General features: G+C 40.1%; 1 protein-coding gene across 1 annotated transcript in view; it reads left to right on the top strand.

The window, feature by feature from the left end:
• HEATR6 (HEAT repeat containing 6) overlaps nt 1–6,093 on the top strand; it is a 50,974-nt gene extending 44,881 nt beyond the window's left edge. Inside the window, exons 18-20 of the mRNA XM_075264377.1 lie at nt 2,551–2,647; nt 4,583–4,787; nt 5,441–6,093. Of these exons, the coding sequence (XP_075120478.1) occupies nt 2,551–2,647; nt 4,583–4,787; nt 5,441–5,976 (838 nt within the window). The 3' untranslated portion in view covers nt 5,977–6,093. The remainder of the gene's footprint in view (nt 1–2,550; nt 2,648–4,582; nt 4,788–5,440) is intronic.
• Nucleotides 6,094–16,274: the final 10,181 nt, after the last annotated feature.

The raw sequence follows: 16,274 nt of genomic DNA, 5'->3' as shown, positions 1-16,274 counted from the left end.
GGTATGTAAAAGCACATTTGGACAAGCCAGCTTCATTTTGGAAGAAGGTCCTGTGGACTGATGAAACAAAGATTGAGTTGTTTGGTCATACAAAAAGGCATTATGCATGGCGTCCAAAAAATAACAGCATTCCAAGAAAAACACTTGCTAGCCACTGTAAAATTTGGTGGAGGTTCCATCATGCTTTGGGGCTGTGTGGCCAATGCCGGCACCGGGAATCTTGTTAAAGTTGAGGGTTGCATGGATTCCACTCAGTATCAGCAGATTCTTGAGAATAATGTCCAAGAATCAGTGACGAAGTTGAAGTTACGCCGGGGATGGATATTTCAGCAAGACAATGATCCAAAACACCGCTCCAAATCAACTCTGCATTCATGCAGAGGAACAATTACAATGTTCTGGAATGGCCATCCCAGTCCCCAGACCTGAATATCATTGAACATCTGTGGGATGATTTGAAGCGGGTTGTCCATGCTTGGTGACCATCAAACTTAACTGAACTTGAATTGTTTTGAAAGAGGAATGGTCCAAAATCCCTTCATCCAGGATCCAGGAACTGATTAAAAGCTACAAGAAGCGACTACAGGCCGTTATCTTTGCAAAAGGAGGATCTACTAAATATTAATGCCACTTTTCTGTTGAGGTGCCCATACTTTTGCACCGGTCAAATTTTGGTTTAATGCATATTGCACATTTTCTGTTAGTACAATAAACCTCATTTCAATCCTGAAATATTACTGTGTCCATCAGTTATTAGATATATCAAACTGAAATGGCTGCTGCAAACACCAAAATATTTAGAACTAAAAATGATTAAGATTAATAGGGGTGCCCAAACTTTTTCATAGGACTGTATATATGTGTGTGTATATGTATGTATATATATATATATATATATATATATATATATATATATATATATATTTAAAATATAAAATAATTATATATATATATATATATATATATCTCGTAAAATAATTATATATATAATAATTATAATATATAGATAGATAATTTTTTGGTTATATATATATATATATATATATATATATATATATATATATATACTCACCGGCCACATTATTAGGTACACCATGCTAGTAACGGGTTGGACCCCCTTTTGCCTTCAGAACTGCCTCAATTCTTCGTGGCATAGATTCAACAAGGTGCTGGAAGCATTCCTCAGAGATTTTGGTCCATATTGACATGATGGCATCACACAGTTGCCGCAGATTTGTCGGCTGCACATCCATGATGCGAATCTCCCGTTCCACCACATCCCAAAGATGCTCTATTGGATTGAGATCTGGTGACTGTGGAGGCCATTGGAGTACAGTGAACTCATTGTCATGTTCAAGAAACCAGTCTGAGATGATTCCAGCTTTATGACATGGCGCATTATCCTGCTGAAAGTAGCCATCAGATGTTGGGTACATTGTGGTCATAAAGGGATGGACATGGTCAGCAACAATACTCAGGTAGGCTTTGGCGTTGCAACGATGCTCAATTGGTACCAAGGGGCCCAAAGAGTGCCAAGAAAATATTCCCCACACCATGACACCACCACCACCAGCCTGAACCGTTGATACAAGGCAGGATGGATCCATGCTTTCATGTTGTTGACGCCAAATTCTGACCCTACCATCCGAATGTCGCAGCAGAAATCGAGACTCCTCAGACCAGGCAAGGTTTTTCCAATCTTCAATTGTCCAATTTCGATGAGCTTGTGCAAATTGTAGCCTCAGTTTCCTGTTCTTAGCTGAAAGGAGTGGCACCCGGTGTGGTCTTCGGCTGCTGTAGCCCATCTGCCTCAAAGTTCGACGTACTGTGCGTTCAGAGATGCTCTTCTGGCTACCTTGGTTGTAACGGGTGGCTATTTGAGTCACTGTTGCCTTTCTATCAGCTCGAACCAGTCTGGCCATTCTCCTCTGACCTCTGGCATCAACAACGCATTTCCGCCCACAGAACTGCCGCTCACTGGATGTTTTTTCTTTTTCGGACCATTCTCTGTAAACCCTAGAGATGGTTGTGCGTGAAAATCCCAGTAGATCAGCAGTTTCTGAAATACTCAGACCAGCCCTTCTGGCACCAACAACCATGCCACGTTCAAAGGCACTCAAATCACCTTTCTTCCCCATACTGATGCTCGGTTTGAACTGCAGGAGATTGTCTTGACCATGTCTACATGCCTAAATGCACTGAGTTGCCGCCATGTGATTGGCTGATTAGAAATTAAGTGTTAACGAGCAGTTGGACAAGTGTACCTAATAAAGTGGCCGGTGAGTGTATATGTGTGTGTGTGTGTATATATATATATATATATATATATATATATATATATATATATATATATATATATATACACACACTTACACTTGCACTGTAGTTATCACTGTGGTACAGTGTTAACTCTTTCAATGGGTTTCCAGTAGCTTTCGTTGTCTTCTGAGGGAATATCACATCAGAAAGGGCTCAGCTACAGAAAGTCAGTATGTGTATTTTATTTATTTATATATTTATTTTAAATGTAATTTATTATTCTTTATTCAGGGAGTCTATGGGACAGACTTTTCAGGAAGAATTTTCAGACCTGTTACTTCTAAAAATGCTGAGGTTGGCAACTGAAGCATCAAAAGACAAAGATAAGGTACTGTATGCAGTTTCGTATTGTAAAATATTAAACAAGGTGGCTTCTGTATCTCTGCATGCAGTAAGTGTTAGGAATGGTATCCCACACAGTGTTTATTTTAAGAAATAAGTTTACTAGATATTAAAAATGTTGTGGATAGCAGTAGTGATTGTACTGTAGCTTATGAATGAGGCTTTATTACAAATTAATGCAGTTTTGCAGCAGACAGAAATAAAGCTCCATAAAGCTGTCAAAACACTGCGGTTTGTGGTAAAATTGCATAATTTTGTAGATGGTTAAAAGATAAATATTTTTGCAAATATAAGTAATTAAACTCAATTTTTTTTCTGCCAACCACCTAGGAATAGCTTTAAGAAAGGCAATTCTTCTCCTACCTTTAGATGTCTTCACCGCGCCGCCGTTCGGTATATAATCCGGGTTTTTGTCAGTATGCAAATGAGTTCTCTCACAGCACTGGGGGCAGTTCCCAGCGCTCAAACAGCACTGGGGGCGTCACCAATGCTGCAAGAGAATTCTTCAACGTCCTCTTCCAGCGTCTTCTTCCAGCGTTGGCTTCAAACTTCTAGGCCTCGGGCCTAGGGAAAAGCCGACTGTGCATGCCCGCCGGCCACAACAAAATGGCCGCTTACACAGTATTGGCGGCGCTGTAGAGTTCTCTCGCAGCATTGGGGACGCCCCCAGTGCTGTTTGAGAACTCATTTGCATACTGATGAAAAACGGATTATATACTGAACGGCGGCACGGAGAAGACATCTAAAGGTAGGAGAAGAATAGCCTTTATTAAGGCTATTCCTACGTGGTAGGCGGAAAAAAATGAGTTTTAATGATAGGGTCACTTTAAAGATTTTCTCTAAATATCTTGTAATCATAAGTTACCTTGATCGGTTGCCAGTGGATATGGCCATGAATGCAGGAATTTAAGGTCAGAAAATCAGCCATGATTTCCTTATTGTTGCCGTGATATCTTCTGATACATGTAGTGTCTCTACCTGATATCCCGGCTACAATAAGAAAATCATGGCTGGCTTCCTGACAAGTCCCAGACCATATATAGTTTCTGCATTTGTGGTCGTATCCATTGGCAACCGATTAAGACAACAGAGGTCACCACTAAAATGGTTAGAGAAAATTTTGAACTATTTATATTTGAAAAAATGTTTAACTTTTAATTATCTACAAATATACATATGATTATGGTCATTCGAATACCCCTTTAAGTGTGTGTGTGGTTGGTAGAAGACGTTTTATATGGTCTATAACTACATATATACAAGAAATTAGTCTGTCCCATAAAATGTTATAAAATTGTGTATAAAATCTTTTATTGAGGATTAATATTGTATTTAGAGAGTTTTTTTGTGTCCGTTGCCAATCCTATGCCTGTTGGGTTGAGAATAGATTTACTTCCCACTTGTATACCACCTGCTTCCATGACGCTTCCTGCTCCAGTCCCAGTAATATGTTTACCAAGTGCTAGGCTTAATCAGCCTTAATCAGTCTTAATCAGCGCTGTATTCCCCCTGTAGCTAGTAGTAATATAGTAATCCCAGTTAATCGCAGAAATTGGCAATAAGAAATAATGTTATAAAATAAAGGATAACTAGAGACAAGTGGCATATCTTTCCCCACCCCTTCTGATTTAAAAAAAAATAAATAAATAAAACTATGTGCCCCACATGCAAAATCAACCGTAAATGCCAGGAAACTATTTACAATGATGCAGATTTTACTGCCTACTGAAAAGGAATGGAAAACATAAATGAATCACTTTAGATGTGTCTCTTCTGTTTAATTCACTCCAGAAACGAGGGCAAGGTGTTAACGCCCAAAAGCAATCTTTGTAAATTTTAGAAATTGGGCAAATCCGTTATCATGTGTAATATTGTACTAGTTGACAGATTTGGCTTTATGATGTAAATATATTGTTTTCAGGTAAAAAGCAACGCTGTCCGGGCCTTGGGAAACCTTCTCCATTTTTTGCAGCCATATCATATTGTAAAACCAAGGTTTAGTGAAAGCCTTGAAAGCTCAATTCAGGCCCTAATCGCAACAGTACTTGGTGATGGAACTATGAAAGTAAAATGGAATGCCTGCTATGCATTGGGAAATGTGTTCAAAAACACGGCACTTCCACTTGGTGAGTAGCTTTGTACAACATGCTGTGTAAATGTTTGTACTTTTTGTCAGTTTATGACAGTCTTAGACCCTTCCACACTTACTGATCTGCCACACTCATTTACTGCTAAGGGCTCGTTCACATCTGCGCCCGGTTTCCGTTCTGCAGGTTTCCGTTTCCTGCACAAAACAGAGGCAGGAGACAGAAACCTGCAGGACTCTTTCAAACCCATTCATTTGAATGGGTTTGAAAGATGTCCAGGAGGGAGCGCCGGTGAGCGTTTTATGCTCTCCACCACGAAACCGTTTTTTTTTCAATCAGACACAGAGTTGGACATGCAGTACTCTGTGTCCGATTTTTAAAAACCGGTTTCGCGGCAGAGAGCATAAAACGCTCACGGCCGGACCCGGTCTGACAGGTTTCCGTCTTCTGCATGCAGACATATAATGTGAACAGTCAGACTGAAAATAAGGAGCAGAACAGTGGTGAAGGAAACATCTCTTTAAGTTATGTTACAAAGTTTATTATTTTCATTAATTTATGAAAAGTTGTTTATATCAAGAAGGACGCTTTAAAGGTTCTTTATGAGAATTGAATGCATTCATTTTGGTGATTTTTCCATTATGTTCTTAGTTATTTAAGATATTGAAAGATAAGTAATATTTTATTTACAGGTAAAGCTACATGGAGTGCTGATGCTTATAATGCCTTAACCACTGTTGTCAAATCCTGTAAGAACTTTAAAGTCAGGATCAAATCCGCAATGGCATTATCCACACCTTCAACTAGGGAACAGTATGGAAATATTGAACAATTCAGCAGTATCTGGAATTCTTTAATCACAGCATTGCAAAAAAGTGAGGACACGCAAGATTTCCTGGAGTTTAAATATTGTTCTAGTTTACGAGCACAAATATGCCAGGCTTTGATACACATGCTGAACTTGGCGACTCTAGAAGATCTGCCCTGCATTCACAATACTTTAATGGAAGAAGGAGGCACCATCAAGAATTACATGTTGCAGTATGTGAAGTCGAGTGTAGATGGTGAAGAAACACAAGGAGCGTATGAAAACAGGGATCAGATGCTTAAAAACGCAATAGATCATATCCGCACTTTACAGGACACCACAGTAGGCATGATGAAGCTCACTGAGGTGACTTTCTTCGAAGACCTTTTACTGAGCTGCGAGAAAGAAATAAAAGCTTAGCTAAACCAAATCTATAGACAAATACAATGCATGTTTTTATGGACAATTCTGTATACACATTTTTCTAAGATTTGCATTCAAACCAACTTTAGCTTTTCAGGGGTAACATGTCTTGGTATGCCCGGTATGGGAGCTGGTCAGTTCTTTTTGTCAGGAGCCGTTTGTTCCCGCACCCAGAAAAAAGAACTGACATGATCATTCTTCAGGCGGAGTCGTCTCACGAATCCGCCTAAAGACACTGCCTCCTCCCGACTAGGCCCATTCATTCACTGCATCGTCAACCAGTTGCGGCTACCCGTATTTTGGACCAGAACTTGAGGCGGCCTCAAAGAAATCCAATTAATTTACATGCAACCAGTTTCCTTTTACACACACTTTTTGAGAGCCATGTTCACCACACGAGGTCCAGTATATCTTTCGTTTGTAATACAGGTTTGTTCTTAAACTTGCCATTTGATTTCTGGCCTTTTAAAGTATATTTTATTACATTTAGACAATTCTTTTAATGGTTATGAATTTAGTGACTTTTTTTTTTTTTTTGCTAAACCACCTTTTTGAATAAAGTTGACAAACTTTTTCTTGTCCATCCTATTTTTGTAAAAGTTATAAATTAACTTATATTGAGTATATCCTAATATATTTAACATGGATATAAAATGAAATGTTTGCTTTGTGAAATATGTGATTTTACTCAGTATAAATATCATATGCAAAAAGTATCCTGCATTGTCTATGCTGTATATTTATTGATGTTTTATTTGTGTCCTTCGCAATACAACTCACTTTTTGATGCAAGAGCATTGAATGGCCTTCTACTAAATGGATGGAATCTAAGTGGGTATCCACAGTCACTTTAGAATGCCTGGGTCCTTATTTACCCCACGTAACTTTTAATCATAATATAGATAAAACTATAAGTGAAGCATTCTACCCTTGCCTTATGATCTCAGGTAGATATGTAAATGATTACAGCTGTTGTCTTATTAGACACTGGGTTTTGCCACAAGAGTGCCTTTTACGTTACCTGAAAGTAGATAGCATTCTGGGTAATCCCAACCACATATTGCAGCAAAAAAGCAGTGAAAAAGCTGTTATTTCAAAAACTCTTTTGAAATTGCAAAATGTCAGTAATACCTAAGGAAACTCTGCAGGCTTTCTGTGAAAAACATTCACAGCATTTTTTTGCCTGTGGCTTGACACGTGGGGCCTTGGCCTAAAGAAGCGTTCCCTGCTGTCCCAAAAAAAGGCTCTCTGCTTTTGAGAAGTGTACCTCTTGCTGCTCTGTGATATTGATGACATTCTGCCGCCCAGTGGAAATACTTTAGAGTGGGCCCATTATTGGATGGAGAAGCAGGATTGCATACCATTTAGACCATTCTGACGCATTTGTTAGGAGAAGTGGTTATGTGAGGGCATGCAAAGATTGATTGGTCTGCTGACAGGCATGGACAACTCTCACAGTTTCCTGGTGTACCAGGACATGATCTTAACACACGTCTCTGCCACTATCACCTTGTTTGCATCGGTGTTGTGAACATGAACCGTGTGATAAACTGGGCCCTTATCTTTAGCAAGAAATCCAGGTTTTGTTTGGGATCTGCCAACAGTTGGGTTCAACAGTTTATACCCACATATCACATTAAGTACATTATCCTGGGTACAACAGTGTCATACATGTGTAGCCCACTTAATAGTTTTAAGAGTGCATGTCTCTGATGACACAAAGTGGGTGCAACATATTGGGCCCCGAAATGGCATATTTGTTTAAAAATGTAAATTTTCACTCTATACATTAATTTTCAGGAAGCACTCTTTGGCTCAAAATGATAAGTAGTTTCTAAAATAGTCACTTTTTGGTGGTTTCCATTGTATTGGTACTCTAGGGGCTCTGCAAATGTGGCATTGTACCTGAAAATCTGCCTTCCAAAACCAAATAGCACTCTTTCCATTCCGAGCCCCACTATATTGCCGTGTTCAGAAGAAATTGTGAAGCAAACTTGGGCAAGCTTTTTCTCTCTTATCCTCTTTTAAAAATAAAAATTTTTGGACTAAATTGACAGTTTATAGGAAAAAAAAAAATTCCAAAACTGGGTTACTTTTGAAGGTTTCCACTATATTGGTACTTTAGGGGCTCTGCAAATGTGACATGGCACCTGAAAACTATTCCAGAAAAATCTGCCCTCCAAAAGCCAACTAGTGCTCTTTCCATTCCAAGCCCCACCATGTTCCCATACAGCAGATTATGATCACATGTGGGGTATTGCCGTGTTCAGGAGAAATTGTGTAACAAACTATGGGGGGGCTTTTTCTACTTTAATTTTCCATTTACATATCCCAGTGTGTTAGGATTGTGCAGAGACTGTGGCCATGATATGGGCGTCGCTGTCTGTTCCTCTGCACAATCCAGGGTTGCAAGGGTTAACCTGCCTTGCAACAGCCGGGCGTGGTCGACTATTTGATCGACAGGTGTGTCGACCTATGGACGCTCGGATTGGGCAGCTGGGCTATTTGCTGGTGACCGCCCCTTGCCTATATAAGGGGGCTGGTCTGGACGCCCGGCGCTCTATGATCGCATTCCAAACCCTAAATGATGTGTGTGTATGTATGTTTGGGTTCCAGCCTGTAAACATTGCCCTAGTTAGCAAAAGACCCCTGAGATAGCAATGCCACTGTTTGTCAGGCAGCATGCTGCCCTGTATGTGTGTGTTTGTGGTAAAACTCTGTAGGGTCAGCTAGCTGTAATTCCCAGACAGGGTGACTGGGAGTGGGCTTGGCAATAGTTGCCTGGGTGGTTGGGTGGAACTACCACACACAGGTTTACTTGGTCTCTGGCTAGTCCTGGAGTTCAGGCTAGCCAGCTTGTTTATTTGTGCGGCTGCTTTGACTGCTCAGAGCTCTGTGAGTTGCAACAGAGCACACCTGGTCATTTAATTTAGCTGGCAGTGACAGGAACTGTTAGTCTGTATTCACACCAGGTTGGTTGCAGTAATGGCCCAGAGGGCTCCGTAGGGTTTTTATTTGTTTATTTTTTTTAATAAACCCTGCTGACCATAACACAGTGTTAATAAAATCTGTGAAAAGACTTCGGTCAAAACGTTCACTATACCTCGTGATAAAGTCTGTGAGGGGTGTAGTTGCCAAAATGTGGTCACTTTTTGGGGGTTTCCTTTATATTGGTACTCTAAGGGCTCTGCAAATGAAACATGGCACCTGAAAACTATTCCAGCAAAATCTGCTTTTCAAACATCCAGTGTCACTCCTTCCGTTCCATGTGCTGCCGTGTGCCCAAACATCAGTTTACAGCCACATGTGGGGTATTTCTGTGCTCAGGAGAAATTGCATAACAAATTGTGAGAGACATTTTGTCCTTTATCCCTTTGAATGTGTTAATTTTGGGGGTAAATGGATGTGTTATTGAAAACATTTATAAATTTCACCTCCATATTATTTTAATTTCTGTGAAATGCTTAACAAACTTCCTAAATGCCATTTTGAATTATTTGGGGGCTGCAGTTTTGAAAATTGTGGTGAATCATGGGGTTTCTAATATAGAAGACTTTATAATCCCCTTCAGAACTGAAGTGGTCCCTAAAAAAAAATTAGCTTGGAAAATTTTCTGGAAAATCGCTGTTATACCTTAAAGCCTTCTAACATCTAAAATACATTAAAGGTCAAATAAAAGATTATGCCAATATAAAGCAGAGTTATGGTAGATATTTAATTATGTATTTGTGTGATATAACTATCTCTTTGAAAGGCAGAGCATTTCACATTTTGAAAATTGTGATTTATTTTTTTTTCCCCAAATTTCCATTTTTTTTTTTTTTTATATAAAATATTGATATTTACCACTAACTTGAAGTACAATGTGGCAATAAATAAAAAAAACAAAACTCAAAATCACTTATGTAAGTTAAATCGTCTAAAAGTTACATCAGATTTGAAAAATGAGGCCAGGTCACAAAGGCACTTTTAGGCTTTGTCCTGAAAAGGTTAGTGGGTCATTCCATGTCAAGTGAACCAATGATTTTTCCCTCTATATTTTTAATTTTTTTGAGATTTTGTTATTTGGTAATAGTGTGTCAGAGAATGCAAAATGTGAAGAAAAAAATTCTAGAATTTTTTTTTGATTTTTTAATTGATTTTCAAAGTTCAGAAAAAGTGCGAATTTCGGTGTTTCCTGCCTTTACATTTCTCCTCATAACTTAGGCTAGAAAAAAGATAAACAAAATAAACGCCATTCTACTCAGAACTATACAGGCTTTCACCAAATATGTCACAAGAGTATCTTTGTTAATATTTTACCCATGTGAACGCAAACGCAAAATTTTAAAACGCATTTCCGAAAAAAACGTTTTATTTAAACATTTCAAAAAAATGCACATGGGCCTGCTATGCCCTTAGCCACATCTGTACCAAAATTCAAGTTGGGATCGCGATGGGATAATATTTTAAAATATAACTATTACAGTGTCATTCCAAAAATCTTGAATTCAGATCTGTTCAGCCTGTGGTCTAAAATGACAGTGAAGTCCATGAAGTGGTAGAAGGCGGCACAAGATTGGCAATGGATGACATAACTGGTTATGTGACCTGTGAATATGATCGGCGCTGGTGGCTGGCTACTGTACTCTCCAAAGATTGTGAAAATGAAGACATAAAATTGACTTTTTTGCACCCTTCTGGTCCAGCACCATCCTTTTTGTATCCAAGAAAACCAGACATTTTACAAGTCAACAAAAATCAGATATTAACTCAGGTGGAGCCGAACACCATGACAGGCCGGACATACTCTTTGACACAAAAGGAAATGGCCATTGCTAGTAAGCGCTTATGGACAAGATTACATTTCACTCACTAGAAAGGACAAATTGATGATAAAAGGCCAGTAGTTTATAAATGTCCTATTAATTGTTTGATTACCGTATTTTTCGGACTATAAGACGCACTTTTTTTCCCAAAAATTTTGGGGGAAAAGAAGGGTGCGTCTTATAGTCTGAAGGTGGCGCCTGGCATCCGATGTAATAGAGAGGCGGAAGCCGGCAAGTGATAGACGCCATTACAGGTGCCGGGGCCTGAGACATCGCTACGATCCTCTGCCCTGCATGAAGCCAGCAGCGGCAGGGGCTCCTCCGTGCCCCCGCCGCTGGCTTCATGCAGGGCAGAGGATCGTAGCGATGTCTCAGGCCCCGGCGTCTATCCCTCCCCGGCATCCGCCTCTCTAGTACAGCGGATGCCGGGTCAGTATCCGTGGCCCCTTCTCCCCCGGGGCCGGTTCCCACCGGCCCCATACCTGTAAAGTTGCAGGCCGGCTCCTGCGCGGCGATATCGCAGGAGCCGACCTGTTCGGGTGACACCCAGGAGCCTAATGAGGCTCCCCGGCCTGTCACTGCTGTATTAGTATTGCGGCTGGTCTCTATGACCAGCCGTAATACTAATAGACAGAATGTCCCATAGACGGCAATACAGTTGTATTGCCGTCTATGGGACTTGCGATCAAGTGACAGCAGGTTCAAGCCCCCGGGGGGGAATAAAATAGTAAAAAAAAAAAAAAAAAGCTTTAAAAATATGAAATAAATAAAAGTTCTAAATCACCTCCTGTTTTTTTTCAATACAAGGTGATCTAAGCAATAGATATCCCCCAAAATGGTATAACTAAAAATTACAGCTGGCCCCGCAAAAAAAACGCTCTATGCATCCCCGTACAGCTGCAGGGTCACCTGTCAATGTGGCCTTGCAGCTGTTGCAAAACTACAACTCCCATATATTAAATATTTTACCAGTTTTTGCTTCAAAATGTTTTTTCCCTATTTTCCTCCTCTAAAACCTAGGTGCGTCTTATAGTCCGAAAAATACGGTAGTTCATATTTTATAGAATGAGGATTTATCTACTGGACTATTTTTCTTAATTAATTACATGTTTAGTGATATAATAAAAAACAATTGTTCCATGTAGAAATAGGTGTTATAAATATTGGTTCTTGTACTCTTGTTAACATATAATTAGGATGAGACTATTTAGAAAATCGCACTTGAGGATAAGAGCAGCTTTTTTCTTTCGGTTTGTTCAATGCATTCAGGTTGAAAATGCTGGACAAGTTGTGTTATGATGATAAGATGTATTTATTCTGGCACTTATGGGATTTGTTTTTTGTTTCTCTTTATTGTTGCATATAAATGTTGAATTCAGCAAGTTGTAATTTGAAAAGAAAAAAGGAAGAAGCTCACACAAACATAAAATCAGATGATTCAAAATGATTAAGCACAGGCTTAAAAAAAAAATTAAACAAAATTGATCCCAATTTGGTCCCAAGTTGAAAACCTGTACAAATATAACCAAGAACACAAATAACACAAATGCATTTTTTCACAATTTTAGAACATACGTTTTTTTCACAATTGCGCATCAAAATTTTGAATTTGATTTCTCCAAAACAAAATATAAAGAAACATCGTCTTGTGACATATCAAATGAAAGCCGGTACCGCTCTGAGAAAAATGATGCCTCTCCCACCTATTTATCTTAATTCTAGCCCAAGATATGTTAAAAAATGTAAAGCCATACCAGGCCAAAATTCACACTTTTTCAAAACTTTAGAATTCTATAAAAAATTAACTGATGAAGAAAAAAATTCAAAACTTTTTATTCGTAATTAACTTAAGTTGTACTTCATAAAAAATAAAAAAAAATCTAAAGACGTCAGGTAAAAAAAATATTCCTATTTGGATCACTTGATATGGAATGACCCTAATACAGCAAGTTCATAGGATTCAATGGGTATGTTTCAAGGAAATCTGGGTTGATTATAAGGCTTGAAATGGGTGCAGTGAAATGCTATTGACTTTGGTAGAGAAAGTGAGGGTTTGAGTCTAGAAGAGGAGAATGTCATCTGCATATAGATTTAACTTCTAGTGCAACTGGTTCAGATGAGCACAGCCAAGGGCACAACTGAAAGAATGAAAAGGATAGATGAGAGAAACTAGAACCCATCGCAGTTGGGAACTGCCTGTGTTCCACACTGTGGCTTTAACATACAAGGCTGTAGAAAACTATTACCATAAGCAAGGGATATAAAAAGATAATATACCCTCTCTCTACTGCTTTTTGCCACGATATAGGCCAAATAGGAGACCGTACATACACAAGCAGCCTGCATGATCTCTACAGATAAACAGTTTAAAATAATAAATAAAATTGTAGTGAGATGTTAGGACTCGTTCACATGGGGCAAGAGGGGGCGGATTTTGGCGCTAAATCCACATCAGAATTCGCCCCCTCCCAATAGAGGTCTATTACTTTTTTCCGTGAGCAGCATGTTCCCACTCACAGAAAAAAGAAGCAAGCTGCCCTTTCTTTAGGCGGATTCCGTGGTTGATTCAGCTACGGCGTCCGCCTCGTGGCAGCACCCTCCGGACTAGGCCCATTCATTTGGGCCTACTCTGGAACAGGAAGCTGCGACTGTGGAAAGCTGCGACAGTCGTGGCAGGCGCATTTTAGCCCTATTCTGACGCGGCTTCCCGCGTCAAAATCAGGACCAAGCTACACCTAAGGTAAGCTCATTCACATCTGTGCCCCGGGTCTCCGTTCTGCAGGTTTCCGTTTCCTGCACAAAACAGGGCAGGAGAAGGAAACCTGCCGGCATATTTCAAACCCATTCATTTGAATGGGTTAGAAAAATGTCCGGCCGTGAGCGCCGGTGTTTTATGCTCTCCGCAGCAAAAACTTTTTTTTTTTTTTAACTGGACACAGAGTCAGACATGCAGTACTTTGTATCCGGTTTAAAAAAAAAAAAAAAAAGCGGAGAGCTCAAAATGCTCACCGGCGCTCACGGCCAGACTCGGCATGACAGGTTTCCGTATTCTGCCGGCAGAAGACTGAAACCTAATATGGAGTGCCGAACGCTGGTGTGAACCCAGCGTAACCGTGCCCCATGTGAACTAGCCCTTACTAAGATCTGGGTAAGTAGTTTGGTATTTATATTTAATAAAGTAGTCTAACTGCTGCACATTGTCTCTAAGTGATGTAAGTGGGATGAGCTTGAATGTTGAATCGGGGCTACAGTAGACTGTACAACTTGTAAGATTATGACAATGTAAATGCCAGACCTAGCACAACCCCCAGTTCTACATAGCATGAATGGCTGGGAGAGATATAAGGTCCAGGCTGGGACACTGCAGATCCCAAAAATATACGCAAATCAGATTTGACCTCAAGTTTAGATTTCTGATAAAATATTTTCTAGTCTCGCTCTTCACTGTCTTACATTTGTCTAACTGGACAGGTCATCCCTTCACTGTACAGTATTTTACACATATACCGTATTTTTCGGACTATAAGACGCACTTTTTTTCCCCCCAATTTTGGGGGAAAAGAAGGGTGCGTCTTATAGTCCGAATGTGGCCGCCCGGCATCCGCTGTACTAGAGAGGCGGATGCCGGCGAGGGATAGACGCCGGCACAGGTGCCTTTTTTTTTATTCCTCCAGTGAAGTGGCAGGCCACATTTGCTCAAAATTTTGCATAAAATTCAGTCATAGTAAAAACTATTAGTGCAGAAAATGTCTGGGAACAAAACAAGGCAGGGACAGGGTAAAGGAGGAGTATAAAAACCGTGGGTGGAGGAGTGATGCTATTCCGCTCCTCCGTCCCCCCGCCGCTGGCTTCATGCAGGGCAGAGGAGCGTAGCGATGTCTCAGGCCCCGGCGTCTATCCCTCGCCGGCATCCGCCTCTCTAGTACAGCGGATGCCGGGTCTGTATTGGCGGCCCCTTCTCCCCCGGGGCCGGTCCCCATCGGCCCCATACCTGTAAAGTTGCAGGCCGGCTCCTGCGTGGCGATAGCGCAGGAGCCGACCTGTTCGGGTGACAACCGGGAGCCTAATGAGGCTCCCGGGCCTGTCACTGCTATATATTAGTATTGCGGCTGGGTCTATGATCAGCCGTAATAGTAATATACAGAATGTCCCATAGACGGCAATACAGTTGTATTGCCGTCTATGGGACTTGCAATCAAGTGACTGCAGGTTCAAGCCCCCCGGGGGGAATAAAATAGTAAAAAAGAAAAAGCTTTAAAAATATATAATAAAAAAATGAAATAAATAAAAGTTCTAAATCACCTCCTTTCCCTAGAATATATATAACAGTAGAAAATCAGATGTCAAACACATACACATTAGGTATCTCAGTGTCCGAAAATGCCCGGTCTACTAATAGTTTTCCTGCACGGTGAACGTCAATATCACAAGTGCTAAACCGCCGGGGTTTTTTTTTTCAATACAAGGTGATCTAAGCAATAGATATTCCTCAAAATGGTATAACTAAAAACTACATCTGGCCCCGCAAAAAAAAAAAAACACTCTATGCGTCCCTGTACAGCTGCAGGGTCACCTGTCAATGTGGCCTTGCAGCTGTTGCAAAACTACAACTCCCATATATTAAATATTTTACAATTTTTTGCTTCAAAATTTTTTTCCCCTATTTTCCTCCTCTAAAACCTAGGTGCGTCTTATAGTCCAGTACCGAAAAACACGGTATTTCATACCGTGCCAGTAACATACAATGCAGTTAGAGCACATTTACAACAAAACTTATGATAGCCTCTGTCGGCATGTTAATTTTTTTTTTTTTTTTTATTCCTCCAGTGAAGTGGCAAGCCACATTTGCTCAAAATTTTTCATAAAATTCAGTCATAGTAAAAACTATTAGTGCAGAAAATGTCTGGGAACAAAACAAGGCAGGGACAGGGTAAAGGAGGAGTATAAAAACCGTGGGTGGTAAAACCTAAAATCGTAAGCAACCTGGCCTGTCTTGGCATGCTTATCTCAGGCATGGAAGGATATTACATCCGACAGCAGTGATGCAGTCACTTTTGAGTCTGGGTCTTGTGTATTCCTCTTTTATAACACATTTTACTGTACAGCCTTTCTACTCTATCAACCATGACTTCCTCATTGTTACTGTTAGAGTTAAGTCCTCCATCTTTGTATTTTGGCAGCCATCTTGTACTCTTTCACATAATAAACTGTATAAGTATGTATTTTTCTGCTTAAGTCAAGGAGGCCCTTTGTTAGACTTTAAGGAATGTGATAATGAACGTTAATGCATAGGTTGCTAATCCTTATCTCTCAAGGGCCTCATTTTGAGAAGATGCAGCTGACTTTGTATATCTCATCTCCTTTACATGATGTATGGACACATAACCAACAAAAGTATTAATCTTATGGTATCTGGGCACTTTGTCATATTTGATGGTATATGAAGGTCACTTAGAGTGTGTACAGACACAGAATCTATGTAGCTCA

Source organism: Leptodactylus fuscus, chromosome 2 (genome assembly GCF_031893055.1).
Source record: "Leptodactylus fuscus isolate aLepFus1 chromosome 2, aLepFus1.hap2, whole genome shotgun sequence".
NCBI classification, from domain to species: Eukaryota; Metazoa; Chordata; class Amphibia; order Anura; family Leptodactylidae; genus Leptodactylus; species Leptodactylus fuscus.
This window is presented reverse-complemented; position numbering and strand designations above follow the sequence as displayed.